This window comes from Drosophila suzukii, chromosome 3 (assembly GCF_043229965.1).
Source record: "Drosophila suzukii chromosome 3, CBGP_Dsuzu_IsoJpt1.0, whole genome shotgun sequence".
In the NCBI taxonomy this organism is placed as follows: domain Eukaryota; kingdom Metazoa; phylum Arthropoda; class Insecta; order Diptera; family Drosophilidae; genus Drosophila; species Drosophila suzukii.
Window position 1 is genome coordinate 3,544,578 of NC_092082.1, and position 18,094 is coordinate 3,562,671.

General features: G+C 42.6%; 5 protein-coding genes across 10 annotated transcripts; all 5 read left to right on the forward strand.

Moving 5' to 3' along the window:
- The first annotated feature begins 421 nt into the window (after nucleotides 1–421).
- ND-39 (NADH:ubiquinone oxidoreductase subunit 39) lies at nucleotides 422–2,296 on the forward strand. Its single transcript, XM_036816217.2, has 4 exons — nucleotides 422–582; nucleotides 701–1,151; nucleotides 1,390–1,755; nucleotides 1,813–2,296. Exons 1-4 carry the CDS (start codon nucleotides 543–545, stop codon nucleotides 2,204–2,206), a joined length of 1,251 nt encoding a protein of 416 aa, XP_036672112.1. The 5' UTR covers nucleotides 422–542; the 3' UTR covers nucleotides 2,207–2,296.
- Nucleotides 2,297–2,727: 431 nt separating this feature from the next.
- On the forward strand, nucleotides 2,728–18,041 carry LOC108013145 (uncharacterized). Of its 4 annotated transcripts, none has more exons than XM_036816333.3 (5): nucleotides 2,778–3,884; nucleotides 13,382–14,134; nucleotides 15,447–15,892; nucleotides 16,464–17,018; nucleotides 17,084–18,041. In XM_036816333.3, exons 1-5 carry the CDS (start codon nucleotides 3,059–3,061, stop codon nucleotides 17,630–17,632), a joined length of 3,129 nt encoding a protein of 1,042 aa, XP_036672228.2. In that variant the 5' UTR covers nucleotides 2,778–3,058; the 3' UTR covers nucleotides 17,633–18,041. The 4 variants fall into 4 exon arrangements, with proteins under 4 accessions (XP_036672231.2, XP_036672229.2, XP_036672228.2 ...); XM_036816335.3 differs by lacking the exon at nucleotides 2,778–3,884 and adding an exon at nucleotides 13,157–13,315; XM_036816336.3 differs by lacking the exon at nucleotides 13,382–14,134 and having other exon boundaries at nucleotides 2,728–2,868.
- Nucleotides 4,147–6,720, forward strand: LOC108013146 (hippocampus abundant transcript 1 protein-like). The gene has a single exon (XM_036816337.3). It carries the CDS (start codon nucleotides 5,171–5,173, stop codon nucleotides 6,713–6,715), a length of 1,545 nt encoding a protein of 514 aa, XP_036672232.2. The 5' UTR covers nucleotides 4,147–5,170; the 3' UTR covers nucleotides 6,716–6,720.
- LOC108012312 (hippocampus abundant transcript 1 protein-like) lies at nucleotides 7,174–8,861 on the forward strand. 2 transcript variants are annotated; one of them, XM_070996234.1, is made up of 2 exons: nucleotides 7,174–8,026; nucleotides 8,096–8,690. In XM_070996234.1, the coding sequence occupies exons 1-2, from the start codon at nucleotides 7,183–7,185 to the stop codon at nucleotides 8,686–8,688; spliced, it is 1,437 nt and encodes a 478-aa protein (XP_070852335.1). In that variant the 5' UTR covers nucleotides 7,174–7,182; the 3' UTR covers nucleotides 8,689–8,690. The 2 variants fall into 2 exon arrangements, with proteins under 2 accessions (XP_070852335.1, XP_036672233.2); XM_036816338.3 differs by having other exon boundaries at nucleotides 7,174–8,861.
- LOC108013147 (hippocampus abundant transcript 1 protein) lies at nucleotides 9,065–10,453 on the forward strand. Of its 2 annotated transcripts, XM_070996235.1 has the most exons (2): nucleotides 9,065–9,730; nucleotides 9,795–9,960. In XM_070996235.1, the coding sequence occupies exons 1-2, from the start codon at nucleotides 9,065–9,067 to the stop codon at nucleotides 9,831–9,833; spliced, it is 705 nt and encodes a 234-aa protein (XP_070852336.1). In that variant the 3' UTR covers nucleotides 9,834–9,960. The 2 variants fall into 2 exon arrangements, with proteins under 2 accessions (XP_070852336.1, XP_016934323.2); XM_017078834.4 differs by having other exon boundaries at nucleotides 9,065–10,453.
- Nucleotides 18,042–18,094: the final 53 nt, after the last annotated feature.

Sequence of the window (18,094 nt, forward strand, 5' to 3'; positions counted from 1 at the left end):
AAATATTCATAAATTAAGAGCAAGTTGGCAGAGTAGTTAATGCAAAATGATTAAATAAGATAACCACTACAAGGTTGGTAATGTCTAAATGTTCGGAACCTGCTCTATATTACAAATAATTTACTACTCTTGTTCAAATTTTTGTGACGTTTTTTACTAGGCCTAAAGTACCTACCATACATATTTGTACATATTTATAAAACCAATAGTTATTTCTAATAAAACGATTTAGATGTAAGTTTGTAAATAGTATGTTAAATAAATTATATTTATATTTATAACAAATGTTTTTAAATTTAAAAAAATCCAACAAAAAGATCGTTACTTTCCAAATCATATATTTTTCTGCAGTCTGGTAACCCTGTTCAATTGACAACACGTCACTCTTATGTTTGGTATTTTTTCAGTATTACACATCAAACTGTGGTATATTTTATTGGTCGAGAAGGGGTCACACTGGCTGGGAGCAAATTAAATAAAATAGAATAGGATTTTAAGCGTATAATTTACCCTATCGAGTTGGTCCATTGCGCCGGTACGAAATGGCCGCCATAGTACTAACCCGCAATCTCCAGCTGGCCAGTGAGTACCGTCGCCTGCGGCCGAAAACCGCCTGGCAAACAAATTATGTAATATGACGATTTGCACCAATGTTGTGGCTAATTTTTGCTTAACTCTCGGTCAATTTCCGGATCTTAAGAGCACCATGGCAGTGGCGTGGTGGGAGTTTTGTGCCTGCGTGGATACTCCGCCGCTGCTGCTCCTCCGGAGGATGGTCCACGTCCCCTGAAGACCACGAATCCGGCTGCCATGAAGCGCGGAACTGGCGGTCGAAGCAGTTTCAATGGGATTGTTGCCACCGTTTTCGGAGCCACCGGCTTTGTGGGTCGCTATGTGTGCAACAAACTGGGCAAATCCGGCAGCCAGATGATCCTGCCCTATCGCGGTGACGATTCGGATGTGATCCGCCTAAAGGTCACCGGAGATCTCGGCCAGGTTCTCTTCCATTTTTACAACCTGGAGGATCCCGCCTCCATTCGGGAAGCCGTCAAGCACTCGAACGTGGTCATCAACCTGGTGGGCAGGGACTTTGAGACCAAGAACTTCAAGTTCAAGGATGTCCATGTCAACGGAGCTGAGCGGATCGCCAGGTGAATATGATAAGCCAACAGTAGTGGGTCATCAAAACCTTATGGATAATAGTCCTGACAATCAGGAGGATACAAAAATTGGAAAAATGGAATTAAATGGGATAGAAAACTGAAACTGTAACGCATAGTGGCCAATAATGTTATCCATTTTGATGGTATCAAATCATCATTTTCGTTCACACAAGAGACAAATCCAAACGAAAGCTTATTTATTAAACAATTCTTCTTTTTTTTCCAGAATTGCCCGCGAGGCTGGCGTCGAGCGCTTCATCCACCTGTCCTCCCTGAACGTGGAGGCCAATCCTAAGGACCTGTTCGTCAAGGGCGGCAGCGAGTGGCTGAAGAGCAAGTACGAGGGAGAGCTGCGCGTGCGCGACGCCTTCCCCAACGCCACGATCATCCGTCCCGCGGATATCTACGGCTCCGAGGATCGCTTCTTGCGTTACTACGCCCACATCTGGCGTCGTCAGTTCCGCTCGATGCCACTGTGGCACAAGGGCGAGAAGACGGTGAAGCAGCCCGTCTACGTTTCGGACGTAGCCCAGGCCATCATCAACGCCGCCAAGGATCCGGACAGCGCTGGACGCATCTACCAGGCTGTGGGGTAAGTTGTCCTCTGCATCACATAAGGGTATGTTATAATTTTTGATATCTCTTTTAGACCCAAACGCTACCAGCTGAGTGAGTTGGTCGACTGGTTCCATCGTCTGATGCGCAAGGACCAGAAGCGCTGGGGCTACATGCGCTACGACATGCGCTGGGACCCCACCTTCCTGCTGAAGGCCAAGCTGAACAGCTTCATCTGCCCCGGCACGCCCATCGGAGGTCTGCATCCAGCTCGCATCGAGCGCGAGGCCGTCACCGATAAGGTTCTGACCGGAGTGCCCACGCTGGAGGATCTGGGCGTCACGCTGACCACCATGGAGCAGCAGGTGCCATGGGAACTGCGTCCCTACCGCGCTGCCCTCTACTACGACGCTGAGTTGGGCGAATTCGAGACTCCATCACCGCCCAAGTGCATCGAGGCGCGCGACGAGCTGCGTCTTTTTGCCTAGGCGAAATGTGGCAATTGTCTGTGTTGATTGGAAATTTTTAGTTGGAATTGTTTAAGGCGATGCGTCAATAAAGAGAAGTCGAAAGATTTAGAGGCTTGTTCTTAGTTCGTTGGTAGTACTTCTTAGCTGGCTATACTTCTACCATAGGCGCAAAGAAAAAAATATTTATTATGTTCAAAGAACTCTTGTGAAAAGCATACTCAAGGTATATAGGATAACAACTTCATTAATAAGAAAATAACGTTTTGGAGATCATACCGGAGAACTTATTGAGCTAATAAAATGATTACCAAGTTTTAAAAATAAAATTTAAGACAATTGTTTATGAATCGCTTTAAAATAAACTTTTCTACATTATTCGAAATATCTTAAGGAAAATATACAATTTATATACTTGTAAAGTTAAAAAAAATTAATAAATTTAAAATTTAAAAAGGCCAAAAGGTAATGACATAAGATAAGTTGGCAGCCCTGCAATGATTTAGTATTTTCCGGTCGGACAACCATGTGGCAACGCCCCGGCGACGAAACCAAAACAAATGACAGTCACCGTCCGGCAACGCCTCTCCGATTTTTCTTCCTTTGCGACCAAGGAGCTTTTCTGCAGCCAGCAGTTTCCCCCGAAACTTACGCCCGTGCAGATTTATGGCCGGAAAATCATAGTACGGAAAATTCGATTTCTCAACCTTTTCCTGTGTGTGTGTGTGAAGATTTTTAACTTTTCAGCTCGGTTAAACGGAGAAAAAAAAACGAAAACAACAACACAAGCGCGGGCCCGCCTCTCTTTTCGCGTTTTTGTGCGTGTGTGCGTGAGAGTGAGTGTGATAATTATGGCATAAGTGCATACAAATTATGATAGCAGAATTCCCACGGCCGACGACGAATGTGAATTGTGACAATCGGAAAAGCGGGGAGAGCAAGGAGGCGGAAAATTTGCCGAACGAGAGCAAAGGCGTGAAATCGATCAGCTGTGACGTCGGCAGAGGCAGAAAGTTTGGCCAAAAGAAAAGGTCAAAGCAGCAACAACAAAAGGGTGGCGAAGAAGAGGAGGGAGAGCAGAAGGAAGAGGACCAGCGACAGCAACAACAACAAGTAAGAGAGAATAAGAAGCTCTGTCAAAAGCAAGGGGTAAAGGATAAGAAGAAGAAGCAGCCAGGTGAGAAGGATAAGAAGAAGCAGCAGCAGCTAAGGGCAAACAAGAAGAAGAAGCAGCAGCAGCAGCCGCCCCCCGTACACAGCAAAAAAAGCCTTGTCTTATTTTTAGATCATTTACGCCAGCGTCCCGCCACCGAAATTGTCGCCGTCGCCTCAGCCGACCGCTGTGACGTCAGAGGAGCAGGCTGCAATCACGCTAACAGTAAATACGCCGCTAATTACGGCACTTCGAGCCATTTCGAGCATAAAACCGAAATTTATGCTCTATATCGTCACCTGGAGATCGGTGGCCCGCTCAAACAAGTGCAACAGCAACAGCAGCTGAAAGTCGGCCCAATCCAAATCCGGCTGCGCTTCGAGATGCTCTTCGCCGAGCCACCGCCCCCGCCCTCCCAGGGCCACGCCCCCACCGCCCACGGTCACGCCCATGCGGCCCACGACAACGCAATGCCGGATGCGCCACCTAGCGGCGAGCCGGTGATCCCGATGCTGCAGGATCAGCAAAACGGCGAACTTATGGCAGGTGAGCGATCCTATGTTAGATTATAATCTATTATTATTATGCAATAGCAGTGGAATACCATTGCAATAGCCTCTTCTAAACAGTAATTCAAACTTATACGGAAACTAATTATTTATTGGGTTTAGGAATGCGGGTGTCGAAAGAAAGAAAATAACAATGTTCTTGATAGTCGAAACTCCTTTCACAAGTTTATTTAAATATTTATTAGATCAGAAAGATATTTGGGTATGCTTATTTTAGACTTTAAAAACGATTCTGTAGGTATAGTCCTAATAGATTGGAATTGCCAAAGTTCAATGTATTTTTCTATATTTAAAAATATATTTAAAGAAACATGTACAATGTAGGTAGATATGTATAATCGTGAAATGTTGTTTGACAATAAGTTACTGTGGTTTTATGTTGTACAACAATTTCTGAATTATAATAAAACGATGTTAGTCAACATTATTATATGATGAAGACATGAATACATAATATGTGTAACTCATATACACATTTTAAAATATATGACTCATTTGGTGATGAAGATAATAATATAAATATATACATTCATTCAGTTTGTTTTCAAATTAAAATACACTAATCTATTATCTTGAAAAGTCAAAAGTGTTTCCCTTTGATATTACATTTCATACCAATACCTAACCAACTTTAAGAGTATATTGCTGAAATTTTTACAAAATTCTCTGTAATTGTCTAATACTTTAAGAGAAGCACAGTTTTTGTGCTGGGCAAATGGGACTATTTATTCGCAGTCATGCTCAGACAATAATATCTTAGGGCACTGCACGGAAATATGTAAAACACACATTTATGGATTACCCTTAAAAAAATTATTGGAACAATTAAGAAAAACAAAATGGACAAATTGGTTGATGTTTTTTAAAGTTCAGTACCATTATTTTCCTAGGATATACAATTTTGGAATATGTATAATATATCTGTTGAAAAACGTTTGTGCAATATAAGTTTTCCAATTTGAGATTTTCCTATTTGCGTCTTAAGGTAAAATTCGAAGGAATTTTACTTCTCTTTAATAAAGAGAACTTAATTATACTGCACTATTGATGAATCAGAATCGAAAATGGTTTTGAAAAATTGATTTAGGGCCAATTTAACCCATTGAAGACGAGGCGACTCGTCTAAGGAGCTGTCAATATTGCGTTTATTTTTAACAGTGTAGCCATATAAATTTTTATTAAAAAACAGGGGTATAAATTGATTTTTTAACTAGAGCTGCTAAACTGTCTGGCACTGGCCAGCTCGCGTACGGAACGCTTATAATGGCGCAGCTTAAGTTCTTAAGTCCCCTGGTGAAAATATTGGTAAAGAGTTCTGGAATCGGAAAAGCAAGTGTGTGGCACGCCGTGATCGTGACCTTTATGCACTACTTTGCCTGGGGTCTTCTCACAGTGCCATTCATAGAGAAAATCACGGAATACTTTGGAAATCACGTCCTACTCGTCGATGGACTGGTTTATGGAGCTCGAGGAATCCTGGGATTCGTAACCACGCCTGTGATGGGCGCCATTTCCGATTTCCGGGGTCGGAAAGTGGTGATGCTGCTGGCCGTGGCCACCACCTTCTCACCGATTCCATTCATGATGCTGAAGAGCTGGTGGTTCTTCGCCATACTCACCGTGAGCTCCGTTTGCGGCAGCACCTACTCCTCGTCCCTGGCCTACGTGGCGGATGTGACCAGTGTGGAGGACCGATCGAGGGGATATGGCATTGTGGCGGCCAGCTTTGGTGCTGGCATAGCCTTCTCCCCACTTTTGGGCAACTTCCTGATGAGTTCCTACGGAGCCGCATCGGTTATTTTGCTTGCAACCATGATTGGATTGATAAACATTGCGTTTATTATTTTCGGTGTGCCCGAAAGCCTAGTTCTAAAAGAAAATAGCCTTGATTTGGAGGAGATGAATGATAGCCGCAATAAGGAAGGCCGGAACCAAAGAATTGAAGATGAGGAAAATGGGAAAGTAACCATAAACCTAAAGGAGAAGAAACAGATCTTAAATGGGGAAGCCAAATATAATATCGATTTCCAAAAGAACAACCCGAATTTAAAGCCCTGTGATAATGAGCTGCCTCAAAACGATATAATACATACAGAAAAGGATATAAACGATAATTCCAGCCCGAGCACCACTCATCTTTGGGCAGTACTACGCAAAAGTAGTAAGGATAAAAACCTACTGGTGATATACCTCATAACATTCCTATCAATTTGTGCCTTTGCGGGCGTAGATTCCACTGCTCCGGTGTACCTAACAACCAATATGGGATTCGCGTATAAGGAGGTCTCTGTGATGTTGGGTTTGCTGTCTGTGGTAGCGATCACATCGAATCTTCTTCTGGGATATCTTATCAAACTTGTTGGTGCCAAGGGGTCGATCCGTTTAGGCTTATTCCTCCTGCTATCGCAGTTGCTGTGCTTTGCCTTTGGGACCACGAAGTGGATGTACTGGATAAGCAGTATCTTTGCCGCCTTAGCCACAACTATCCCAGCCGCCAATAATGCGGTGGCTTCGATTTACGCCAGTCCCGAACATCAGGGGGCAGTCCTTGGGATTATCTCTGGGATCGAGTGTTTAAGCGAGGGTGTTGGACCCGCTTTCTTTGGAGTACTTTTTCACTTTTCTCAGAATAACTCAACGAATACCCAACCAGAGAAAACACCTATTCCAGCACCTTTCCTCATAAGTGCCATTGGAGTCGTTGCGGCCATTATCCTGACCAGGTTAATTAAAAAGGAGACTCTTAAAAGCGAACCCAAAGTGTACAAGAACTCCGATGGGGTGAGCGACCCCAAAAGTGACGATTAAGCTAGTTTAAATATTTCACATAGATTATACTAGTGTCTTTAAACCCCAATTTGGTTCTTACTAGTTGGTTGGTTTTTACTAGTTGTTAACCTTTTTAGAGTTACTATTCGTATTGTGCATTTTACCCATACAATTTTTTATGTGTATAAGACCAGTGTTAGGCAAATGGAACTGTTTATTCGCAGTCATACTCGGGCAATAACATTTTAGGGTACTTCACGTTAAAATGTAAGTCATTTGTATATAGCTCAAAATCGAAACTATGCTTATGTTAATAAATGCCAATATAACCGTAATAATAACAATAAGGAAGTAATAAATTGAAATTTTATGAGCTTCAAATCGTATTTATTTTTACCAGTGCAGCCATAACAATTTTTGTTAAAACACGAGGCGTATAAATTGATTTTTAAACTGGAATTTCTTAACTGTCTGGCTCTAGCCAGTTCGCGTACGGAGCGCTTATAATGGCGCAGCTCAAGTTCTTAAGTCCCTTGGTGAAAATATTGGTAAAGAGTTCTGGAATCGGAAAAGCTAGTGTTTGGCACGCCGTGATCGTGACCTTTATGCACTACTTTGCCTGGGGTCTGCTCACAGTGCCATTCATCGAGAAACTCTCGGCATCCTTCGGAAATCGCGTACTTCTCGTCGATGGACTGGTTTGTGGAGCTCGAGGAATCCTGGGATTCGTAACCACCCCTGTGATGGGCGCCATTTCCGATTTTCGGGGTCGAAAAGTGGTGATGCTGCTGGCTGTGGCCACCACCTTTTCACCGATTCCATTCATGATGCTGAAGAGCTGGTGGTTCTTCGCCATACTCACCGTGAGTTCCGTTTGCGGCAGCACCTACTCCTCGTCCCTGGCCTACGTGGCGGATGTGACAAGTGTGGAGGACCGATCGAGGGGATATGGCATTGTGGCGGCCAGCTTTGGTGCTGGCATAGCCTTCTCCCCACTTTTGGGCAACTTCCTGATGAATTTCTTTGGAGCCGGATCAGTTATTTTGCTTGCAACCGTGATTGGATTGATAAACATTGCATTTATCATTTTCGGTGTGCCCGAAAGCCTAGTGCTAAGTGAACTTAGCCTTAATTTGGAGGAGACGAATAATAGCCGAATGCGTATAAAGGAAGATTGGAACCAGAGAAATGAACTAGAGGAGGATGAGGAAGCCAAGTATAATACCAATGTCTTATACAACCTGAACTTAGAGCCCTGTGAGAATGAGCTGCCTACAAACGACATAAAAGAAACAGAGGAAATAAAAGATAATACCACCTCAGACCTTTGGGAAGTGCTGCGCAAAAGTCGTAAGGATAAAAATCTGCTGGTGATATACCTCATAACATTCCTATCAATTTGCCCCTTTTCGGGCGTAGATTCCACTGCTCCGGTGTACCTTAAAACCAGTATGAGATTTGAATACAAAGAGGTCTCTGTGATGTTGGGTTTGCTGTCTGTGGTAGCGATCACATCGAATCTCCTTCTGGGATATCTTATGAAGCTAGTGGGTGCCAAGGGGTCGATCCGTTTGGGCTTGTTCCTCCTGCTGTCGCAGCTGCTGTGCTTTGGCTTTGCCACCAGGCATTGGATGTACTGGATAAGCAGCATATTTGCCGCCTTAGCCACAATTATTCCAGCCGCCAATAATGGGGTGGCTTCGATTTACGCCAGTCCCGAACACCAGGGGGCTGTCCTGGGCATTATCTCTGGAATCGAGTGCTTGAGCGAGGGTGTCGGACCGGCTTTCTTTGGAGTACTCTTCTACCTTTTTCAGAAGGACTCAACGAATACTCAACCTATCCCAGCACCTTTTGTCATAAGTGCTATTGGAGTCTTTGCGGCCATCCTCATGACCAGTTTAATTAAAAAGGAAGCTCTTGAAAAGGAACCAAAAGTCTACAAAATCTCCGATGAGACGACGGTGGATGAGGATGAACTGGAACCACTAACGAAAATGGACTTCTGTTAAGTCAAAAAATGACGGTTATGTTAAATTAGAGATAGATGACTACTAAGAATCTGACTGTAAGGAAAGTAGATTTAAATAAATATAATACAACGATAAAAGTTCATTTTTAAACTTTAATTGTCTTTGAACTTTTGTCAAAGTATTTAGTTAACTAAAGTTTAGATATTTTCATTTATTTGTTATTATTTTATATTTGTATTATATATTTATGTAAACTTAATATTTGTTTGTTTCTTATCGATAGTTCGATAGTATCGAATCCCCTCTAAAATATATTAGCTACGCTAGAAGACCATAAAAATAGTCATTTCAGTTGAGCTGCAGTTCTAAACTACTAAAGTCGGTACACTTTCAGTTGTATACCCACCTTATAGACATGCCCAAGTTCGGTCTGAAAAAATTACTCGTAACGCTCGCCTCGATTACGGGAATTGGAAAGCCGAGTGTATTTCACATTCTGATCGTGGTATTTCTGGAATATTTCGCCTGGGGACTGCTGACTATGCCCATGATAGCCACTCTAAAGGAAACCTTCCCGGATCACACATTCCTGATGAACGGTTTGGTCATGGGTGTCAAGGGAATACTCTCCTTTTTGTCAGCCCCTCTGATCGGGGCTTTATCGGATATCTACGGACGAAAGTTGCTGCTGCTGATAACAGTGATCTTCACTTGCCTACCGATTCCCATGATGACGATCGATAACTTTTGGTTCTTTGTGATCAGTTCGATTAGTGGAGTTTTGGGCGTAAGCTTCTCGGTTGCTTTTGCCTATGTGGCGGATGTTACTACAAAGGAAGAGCGCTCCAGATCTTATGGCCTGATATCGGCCACCTTTGCCGCCAGTTTGGTGATCGCACCCGCTTTGGGTAATCTCATAATGGATCTTTATGGAATTAATACTGTTGTACTTGTAGCTACTCTGGTCTCCACAACAAATGTGAGTTTTGTACTGCTAGCAGTTCCCGAAAGCTTGTCCAGAAAAGTCAGATCCACTGGGTTGAGCTGGAAACAAGCAGATCCGTTCCTGGGCATACTACGAGTAAGCTCCGATCCAAATATCCTGATATTGTGCATCGTGGTCTTCATGTTCCTGCTCCCCGAAGCTGGGGAATATTCCAGTTTACCGGCATACCTTAAACTGACAATGGGATTTGATTTTGTAGAGCTCTCTACGTTGGTGGCTTTTATGGCCATGTTAAGCATAACTGTGAACGTAACTTTGGGTGCTATAGTAAGAACTATAGGCGCCAAGAAAGCGATAATATTGGGTCTGGCTCTGGAAGTGCTACAATTAACCCTTTACGCCGTTGGAGATGAAAAGTGGCATATGTGGTTGGCTGGAAATGTGGCCGCCCTGAGTTCCATCACCTTTCCGGCCGTAAGTGCCTACGTTTCCCTTTATACGGATGGTGAAAGTCAGGGAGCAGTACAGGGAATGATCGCGGGAATGTCTGGACTATGCAATGGCCTTGGACCTGCACTATTTGGTATCCTATTCTACATTTGCGACATGGACTTGAGCGAGGATCGAGTTTCATTAGGGAGTATAAGGAAAGAACGCACTGTTGCCGGTCCCTTTATGTTTGGAGCAATCTATGTGTTTATTGGCATTCTACTGATCTCGTATATCCCAGATGAAAAGGACTCTAGGGGGAGTAAAGAGGAATTCTCCGCCTTAAAGTATACCATCGAAATGGATGACGAGATGCAGAGATCTTAATTGAAAGAATCCCTTGATCAGCATAAATTTATTAGTATCAATAACCCTAAAATATAAAAATCTATTTTATGAATAATATTATTTTTTAATTAATATTTTTTCGTTTGTTTAATTAGTGATTGACACTACTGTGTATGTTTTTTTTTTAATATCAGGATATACTTTTTGTGCATTTGTGATTTAGTGGGTTAAGATATAGACGCTATGTCGTCCGTTGTCGTCATTTCAGCAGCCACTTTTCCGCAGCCTCTCAGTCGACGACCGCGTCTGTTTATTTTGGTTTTTGTTTTTATTTTCCTTGGCATTTCCCTGCTATTTATTTATAAATTTTGATTTCGCTCTTCTTTTTTTAAGCACAAAATTCACAACAGTTTGTTGACTCTTACGTAAGAGTCGCCGTTTTGTTTGTTTTGCTCATCAACATTGACCAATCAGTAGCAAACGAAATTGGCCAAAAGATAATTTATTAACAACAATTGCAGAAAGGCAAAAATAGACCAAGCTCCCCTGAAGTCCCATATTGCCCGATCCCTTGGCCATCCAAATATATTCCTGTTTGGCAGATGTACACATTCTGGGGTTCTTTTTTTTTAGGTTTTGTTCATACACAGGCAAAGCCGAAAACTTTCCATTTGAAAATGAGAGTCCCAATAAATATGTACGTAAAGCCCAACGAAAGAGAGCCATAAAAATCAGAAAATAGTGTGATTATACCGAAACACGTGCAGGCAAACCCAATTCTCTCACTCTCTGAGGGAAGTGAAATTGTAGGGAGAATATGTGTGGCGTCGTGTGGGTAAATATTATTTAACTGATATGCAGGGCCGGATTTATTGGTGTCAGGGTGACAAATAGCGTGTTAAGAGGTGTGATTTGTATATCAGAAGTATCAAATCATTTGCTTTAAAAAATGGTTGTTTGGTAAATTAAAAATGTTTATTATTTCTATAAAGCTTGATCTGAAATCCATTGTTTTTTAATTTAAAATATTTGTATACATATTAAAAAAAAACTATACTCGGTCTTAAAGAAAGGTTTTAAATAATCTAGTGTATTTTAAACAAAATGTTCTAGGTTCTCTTAAAAACTGCCTTTGAAAAAATATATATTTTTAAATTTTTTTTGCATCCTTATCATAATTCCAAAGTTTTTAAATTTTAAATATTTTTTTTCTCATAGATGAAATATTTATAGTAATCTACATACACTTGTAGATTGTAGAAAATTCATTCGAAATGTTGTAGGTTCTTTTAAAAACTTCCTTTGAAAATAATTTTTTTTTGTTTTTATATCCACACCCTTTAGAAAATCCGCCCCTGTCGTAAAAATGCAGAGACATAACTTTTATCTCGCTGTATGTTGCCAGGCTGGGCGACTTTGTTGTTTTGGTTTTGTATCTCGTTTTTGCTGGCTGTCAAATAAATGTTTTTTCGTTTTTTTTAGCCATTTGGCGTCTGGGTTTTCTGCCATTGGCCTTCAAATTCGATTCCTTGCCGAGACGAGAGGTCCGCCAGCCTTATCACCCAGTCATATAAATATAGAGAACATATGTTCACACGAATCCGCCAAACATACCGACTTGCATATGTACATAAAACGCGAAACTATTGGATGAATCAGGAGAGAGAATTACGGAGAACATTTTTCGCGCTACTTTGTTGCTACACAGGGAGAAATACTGGGGGTGGTACTGCTGGTGCCGGGGTCGAAATCGATAAGCCTTGCCTTGATAACATGTCGCCCCCTCGACCTCCCTATTTCACTATTTTACTAATGCGATGCGAATTTCTATGGGTTTTAATTAGCGTCGCGAGTGTCTGAAGGCAGAGAAATCGCAAAGGGAATCGCCAGTTGCACAAGTTTAAAGCCATTTACTGACTAATCCTACGATTTGTACTGTACAAACTCAACCTCCGTAATGGAAAATTATGTCATTGAACTGGCATCAGGCGTCTCTTATCAATTATCTTGGAGCAAATCGAAATTTTAGCGCGTTACCAGGCGGAGAAATCGGTTACTGCAACATCCTGTGGACCGATAACTCTTTGACCTTTTGCTATTCGCGATTTTGAGTTAATAATGCCCTCGAATCTGTTGGAAATTTTATTTTATTTCCTTCTGCCACTGAACTTTGCCAATGTCAGGCGAATTTATGCAAAAATCTTATATTTGGGTCTGGTTTCGCTTTTTTACTTATGCTTCAAGAGAGTCAACAAACTGGGAGAGTGGGATTGCTCAATTTTAGATACCCTGTTGTGGAGGTATTTAGGCACAAGGTCCATAAAGCTAATAAAAAATTGAAACTGAACCGAAGAAATATGTTTATAATCGTATTTGCTCCAGTTTAAGAAAAACTAATTTATAAAAGAAAAGTCAGAACCAACTTGAAGGCCCGTAACAACTAATGTTACTTTGTTTTACAAAAAAAATAAAAACTAAAAAAAGATATTAAACAAAACTAGTAAATGTGCCAATAATGAAAAAGGTTTTTAAAATATATGTCATTTTTATAGGTCCCATATGCCTTTGCTTAGAACTCATATGAGCTGACACTCAAGCACCAGTTACTTTAAATGGGACATCTTATTAATCAATAGAGTAGGTTTCCGATTCATAAAATAAGGTAGTAAAAGTAGTTAGAGATTTATAGCTAGGGTATCCAAGGGTCTGCACACCGCCCACAAAACCGAATCCCATGTGATAGAGCGATAGTGCGAACACGTGAGAGAGCGAGAGAAGTATGGGGCGAAGCATAGAACGCGATTACTTGGGCCCCTCTTTCTTCGCTCTCGTACTCCCCATTCTGCCGGCTTTTTTTCGGAATCTCCCATACATTCAGGCCTTCACTTCGAAAGCCCACGTCGTGGAGATCGGATCGCATTAATTCCCCTACTTAAAACCCCAGTAAATTCCACAACATGTCCCATCATGAAAAGTAATTAAACTAACGCATATTACACCTCATTACAGGCACTACCGCTAACAACGTTGAGCTAATGGAGGCCATTAAGAAGTTGGATGCCGATTTGGTGGCCCTTTTTGCCACAGCTGCTTCCGCCGAGCCGCTAAAGATGAAGCAACAGCAGCAGGTCCTGTGGTCCGAATCGGACTCTGAGCAGATCGCTCAGGATTCGGAGAATGAGCTGGTCATCACGCCGGAGTTGTTCCGCAGCTGCAATGCCCTGCAGCTCCATTTGGAGGCGCTGACTCTGCAGCCGGAGGGTACTCAACGCATGGAACTGGTTCAGAACGAAGTGCGACCCATTTTCACCGTGGAGTGCCAGCTGTCAGGGGATTTGATACGGAAGGTGCCGCGCTATCCGATGTTCCACATCATGCAATTCGAGTCGGAGAAGTTCCAGAGCCTGACGCAGTGCACCCGCTTCGGGCAGACGGCTCAGCGGCAGGTGGACATGGAGGATAAGAGCCTGGAGGATGAGGATCAGAGCGCTGGCCACGTGGAAATCACCGTTTGGTGGCGCGAACCCGGCACCTGTCTCAACGAAATGCTCGGCATGGGCCGTCTGGAACTCCGGGAGCTCTACAAGGCCTCCCTGCTCGAGCAGTGCAAGTGCATTGCCATCAGGCGTCGCGATGTCCATCTGGGCAGCGTCTATTTGAAGATCAGTCTGCTGCAGAACCTAAATGGTAATCCCGAGCAGCAGCAGCAGCAGCAAAAGGAGCAGCCGGGTCAAAAGAACGAAAGTGGAAACAAGGCCGCAGGTGAATATATATGACTAATGTCGTGTGGTTGCCAATCGCAAGAACCATTGATTCTTGGGCCCCCAAATCGAATACAACTGATACAAGCTGAACTGATACCACACGACTACAACAAATTTCACCACAACCACCACCACCAACAACTACAGCAACAACAGCTACAAAAAATCCAATACCAAATCCACACCAGCTGCCCACAACCACGCCCACGCCTCCTGCACTTACTCTATATATTATTGATTGCCGTTATCCAAGTGCTGCCCATCATTCTGTCAATAAATACTTTTCATTTTCAAAAAAGAATTCAAAACAAAACAAAAAACAACCAAAAAAATCAAAAACAACAAAATCTGTCATGTGTTTTATGTTTTTATCCCAGCTATATTTTAAATCATCTCTTAAGTTTTCCAACAGCTTTGTTTTTGCGATCGTAAAGCACAGTGGGTTTGAGGATGTTTTTGTTTTGCTTTTTTAGATAAATAGTATTGAAAGAGTTGGAAAACTTTAGTTTTTAGATTAGGTTTAATGAAAATGCTAAAGTGAATATAAGGTTGGTAAATCTTCTTTATAGATACACTCAAGGCATACCTATTGAAAGTTTTCCAACCCTAAGAAATTCTCGAGGCAGGAGACTCGTTTATGTATTAAATCAAAAATTTTCCAATCTTACAAAATTTTAAAAAATTAAATTTTTTTGCTGAAACAATTTGAAAACAGTTGTGTAAATGTTTTCTCAAAAATCGAAATGCTGGACTGCAAAGTCCAGGGATTGCATCCCTGTTTATCAAATCTTTCAAGTTAAGTTTTATAAACAATTTTCCATTTATAATTTTTCCTTTTCTAATATTTTACTTTAAAATAAACAAATGTCGACCAGTTCTTATAATTTTAATCACGCATTGCCCACTGTGTCCACCGCTTGTGATGCTTAAAATGCGTCAATTATCATTGGCCTGATTTGAGATCTAGTTAGGCTATTTTAAGCCCATTCGACTCCAGCGATCGGCCAAGTTTTCAGTTGTCCGCTTGTGGAGCACGTGCTGTAACCGATTCGACCCGGTTTTACCCGCTTGCCGGCACAATCTTTCGTTACGCTTGAATCGATTTTTGGGTCTGATCGTCTGTTGTCAGGGCGATAAGACCCGGATCGAAGATCACAGCTGATTCAGTTCTTAAAGCTTACTTAATTCAAATCGGCGAGTTCAAGGTCCGCTTAAGAACTTTGAACTGTGATTAATACAGCCTTGCATGCTTGATTATCTACCGCCAACTGTAACACTAATCCTCTCCTGCGTTTTAAAATATTTTCCAGTTAATTGCAATTCGAAGGCCGTTTTAACGCCCCCTCAGCCGCCGCCCCCGCCACCTCCTCCTCCCAAAGCCAACAACAACAACAGGGCCATATTGGAGTGTGTCAATTTCATGGCGGAGACCAATAAAGTCCGTCTCCTCAGGGGCTATTTGTATGCCGGGGAGCTGCGTCAACTGACGGCGGAGAGCAAGATGGCCTGCCAGGAGCTGTCGCTCCAGCCCTTCTGGCAATCGCAGCCGCTGCTGGCCAAGATCGGCGATGGAGGATCGTTCGAGCTGCAGGAGCAGTTCGCCATCATCAACGACGAGCGCTTCCTACAGAGCGTCGAGCGGCAGCAGCTGGTCCTGGAAGTGCGTCCCCTGGGCGGAGTGGTACGGCTGCCACTGCACCAGTTCTTCATCGCCTACCGAGATGCCAGCATCACCAATCACCTGTGCAAGGGAAAGGTGCGCTTAAAACATAGATCTATATAAATTATCATAATAGTTTTGTTTAGAAAAACACCTTTCAGTATTTTCTTAAAGTAAATTTAACCATAGATCAACTGACCTTATTGTTTTAGTAATTATTCTAAAGGATAATTACTTTGAATATCTATAAATTGTTCTTCTAATTGTATTTTTGTTTGGTCAAAAATCCTATGTTCCGAACCAAATTGTACGATTACATATACTTAGATATTTTCCGATTGCTTAAAGCTTTCTATTTTTATTTTTTCAGTTCATTCAAGTTCAATGTCAAGATCATTAAAACCATTAAATTCTGATAATATATACAAAATCAAATTCGCTGAATAGGACTGCATATTTCCGCTTCTTTAAAAATAAAATAAGATTAAATAGGTCTAGTTATTTCTGGATTTTAATTAAACCTTTTTAAAATGTGAAAATACCGCTTAATTTTGGTTTAAATTGCTTAAAAGTAGCATTGCTTTCTTTTGATTTCTTATTATCAGTGATTTCCTTTTCCTTTGTAAATTCTTGGATCTATTACTAAAATTTTCTTTATCACTTACAGCTACCAGTGATTTCCATTGACGGCTGGGCCCCCATTGTCGCTGCTGATACCCAGTCGCCCCTGGGGGAACTAAAGGTGCTCCTGGCCATCGGAAGTGAGTCGCAGATAGCTCAACTTAAGCAGCTACGCGGCTTCGACCAGGACAACAATCAAGTGCCGACTCAAAGTAGCACCACCGATTTGCTTGACATGCTCCAGAATGCCATCGCAGCTCCAACGCCGAGTATTCCAACACCAGTGATGCCGCCGCCACCGGCTCCTCCGGCGCCCAGTAACTTTAGCTTTCAGCTGCGCATCGTGGGAGCTGCTGGGCTGCCCCTGAATCCCGGCTATGGAAAATCGAAGAAGCAAGTCAAACGTCAGTCGGCCGCCAAGCGATTCCCGCCCAACGAACCTCCCAACACCTATGTGACCTTCCAGGCCATCAATTGCAATAGTCAGACGTACAAGTCACACGAGGGATTGGTCTATGCCACGCCCGTTGTGGCCAGGTCCACCAAGCCCCAGTGGATGAGCAAGTTTCGGGTGGAAGTGAGCCGCGATTACCGCAACAATGTAAGAAGATCTCAAACCATCTCGTTAAAGAATTAGTCTAAATATTTAATACGTTTCACTTGCAGCCTCAGAAGCTCTTCATCCTAAAGCTATGGAAGAAGGCAATTGTTAGCCCCAACGGCATCACTGAACCTTCACCCCACGAGGATGCTATTATAGGGTTTGCGGCCCTGAATCTCAACCAGAAACAACCGGGCGGAGGCTTTCCCAGCGGATGGCACAACATAGTGGACTTTAATGGTCGCGTGACTGGAGGCATTGAGGCGCATGTGGAGCCCATACCGCCCAGTGTGGATACCGTGATCGATCAGTTCGAAAAGTCCATGGAACTGGGCCACCTGCAGTTGGGTCAGGCCATCAAGCGGAAGTACACGGAGCTGGAGGAGATCTCTCAGAGATTGCGATCACGTTTGGTGGACGTGACGGGGGAAACGCTCAAGTTCCCCGAGTTCGATGTGGACAGTGCACTGGACAGTTGGCAGCAGGATGGCGATGACGATGACTTGGCGGAGGACTTTGAACGGGCTCTGCGCACGCCCACGCCCCCTGACTCACCGACGCCCTCCACCAGTGGCGCCGCACAAAATCTCAAAAATTCAAACGGCCGGGAATAGCCCAGGGCCAAATGTCAGTTAAGCGTGTTTTTTCCTCTCTCCGCATCTCGATGTCGTCTCTGATATTGGCTCAAACGGTAGCTGTAGTTAGCCATCTAGTTATAGACTATATATATAATACACGGATCTTAATCTGATATTATGCTGTACTTAAATTGGCATCCCAATTTTGCCTCGATTCACCGTCTTATGGCTGTCTATATAGCATAAAATCAAAGCTAACAACGATCACCCAGCGATCGTTCCATTGAGTTGAAAATTGTCGATTAAATATTGTTTTAAGTCACGAGAGGATTTCCCCTGCAACCACACGGAATATGTATTAGTTTCGGAACTGTGTTAATCACCTAAGTATTTAGACACTATTACTTAATAAACATTTAAATAAAAAGGCTAAAGCAAATTTAAATTAGTTGGCTATTGTTTTTGGGTATGACTTTCAAACCATTTGAATTAACCACT

What these genes read in the sequence shown, in the direction of transcription:
- ND-39 (XM_036816217.2), top strand. Translation starts at nt 543, where the DNA reads ATGGCCGCCATAGTACTAACCCGCAATCTCCAGCTGGCCA. An exon ending in GGAGCTGAGCGGATCGCCAG is followed by an intron (nt 1,152 to 1,389) that starts GTGAATATGATA and finishes TTTTTTTTCCAG; the next exon opens with AATTGCCCGCGAGGCTGGCG. An exon ending in CGCATCTACCAGGCTGTGGG is followed by an intron (nt 1,756 to 1,812) that starts GTAAGTTGTCCT and finishes TATCTCTTTTAG; the next exon opens with ACCCAAACGCTACCAGCTGA.
- LOC108013145 (XM_036816333.3), top strand. Translation starts at nt 3,059, where the DNA reads ATGATAGCAGAATTCCCACGGCCGACGACGAATGTGAATTGTGACAAT. An exon ending in AAACGGCGAACTTATGGCAG is followed by an intron (nt 3,885 to 13,381) that starts GTGAGCGATCCT and finishes ACCTCATTACAG; the next exon opens with GCACTACCGCTAACAACGTT. An exon ending in AAGTGGAAACAAGGCCGCAG is followed by an intron (nt 14,135 to 15,446) that starts GTGAATATATAT and finishes AATATTTTCCAG; the next exon opens with TTAATTGCAATTCGAAGGCC.
- LOC108013146 (XM_036816337.3), top strand. Translation starts at nt 5,171, where the DNA reads ATGGCGCAGCTTAAGTTCTTAAGTCCCCTGGTGAAAATATTGGTAAAG.
- LOC108012312 (XM_036816338.3), top strand. Translation starts at nt 7,183, where the DNA reads ATGGCGCAGCTCAAGTTCTTAAGTCCCTTGGTGAAAATATTGGTAAAG.
- LOC108013147 (XM_017078834.4), top strand. Translation starts at nt 9,065, where the DNA reads ATGCCCAAGTTCGGTCTGAAAAAATTACTCGTAACGCTCGCCTCGATT.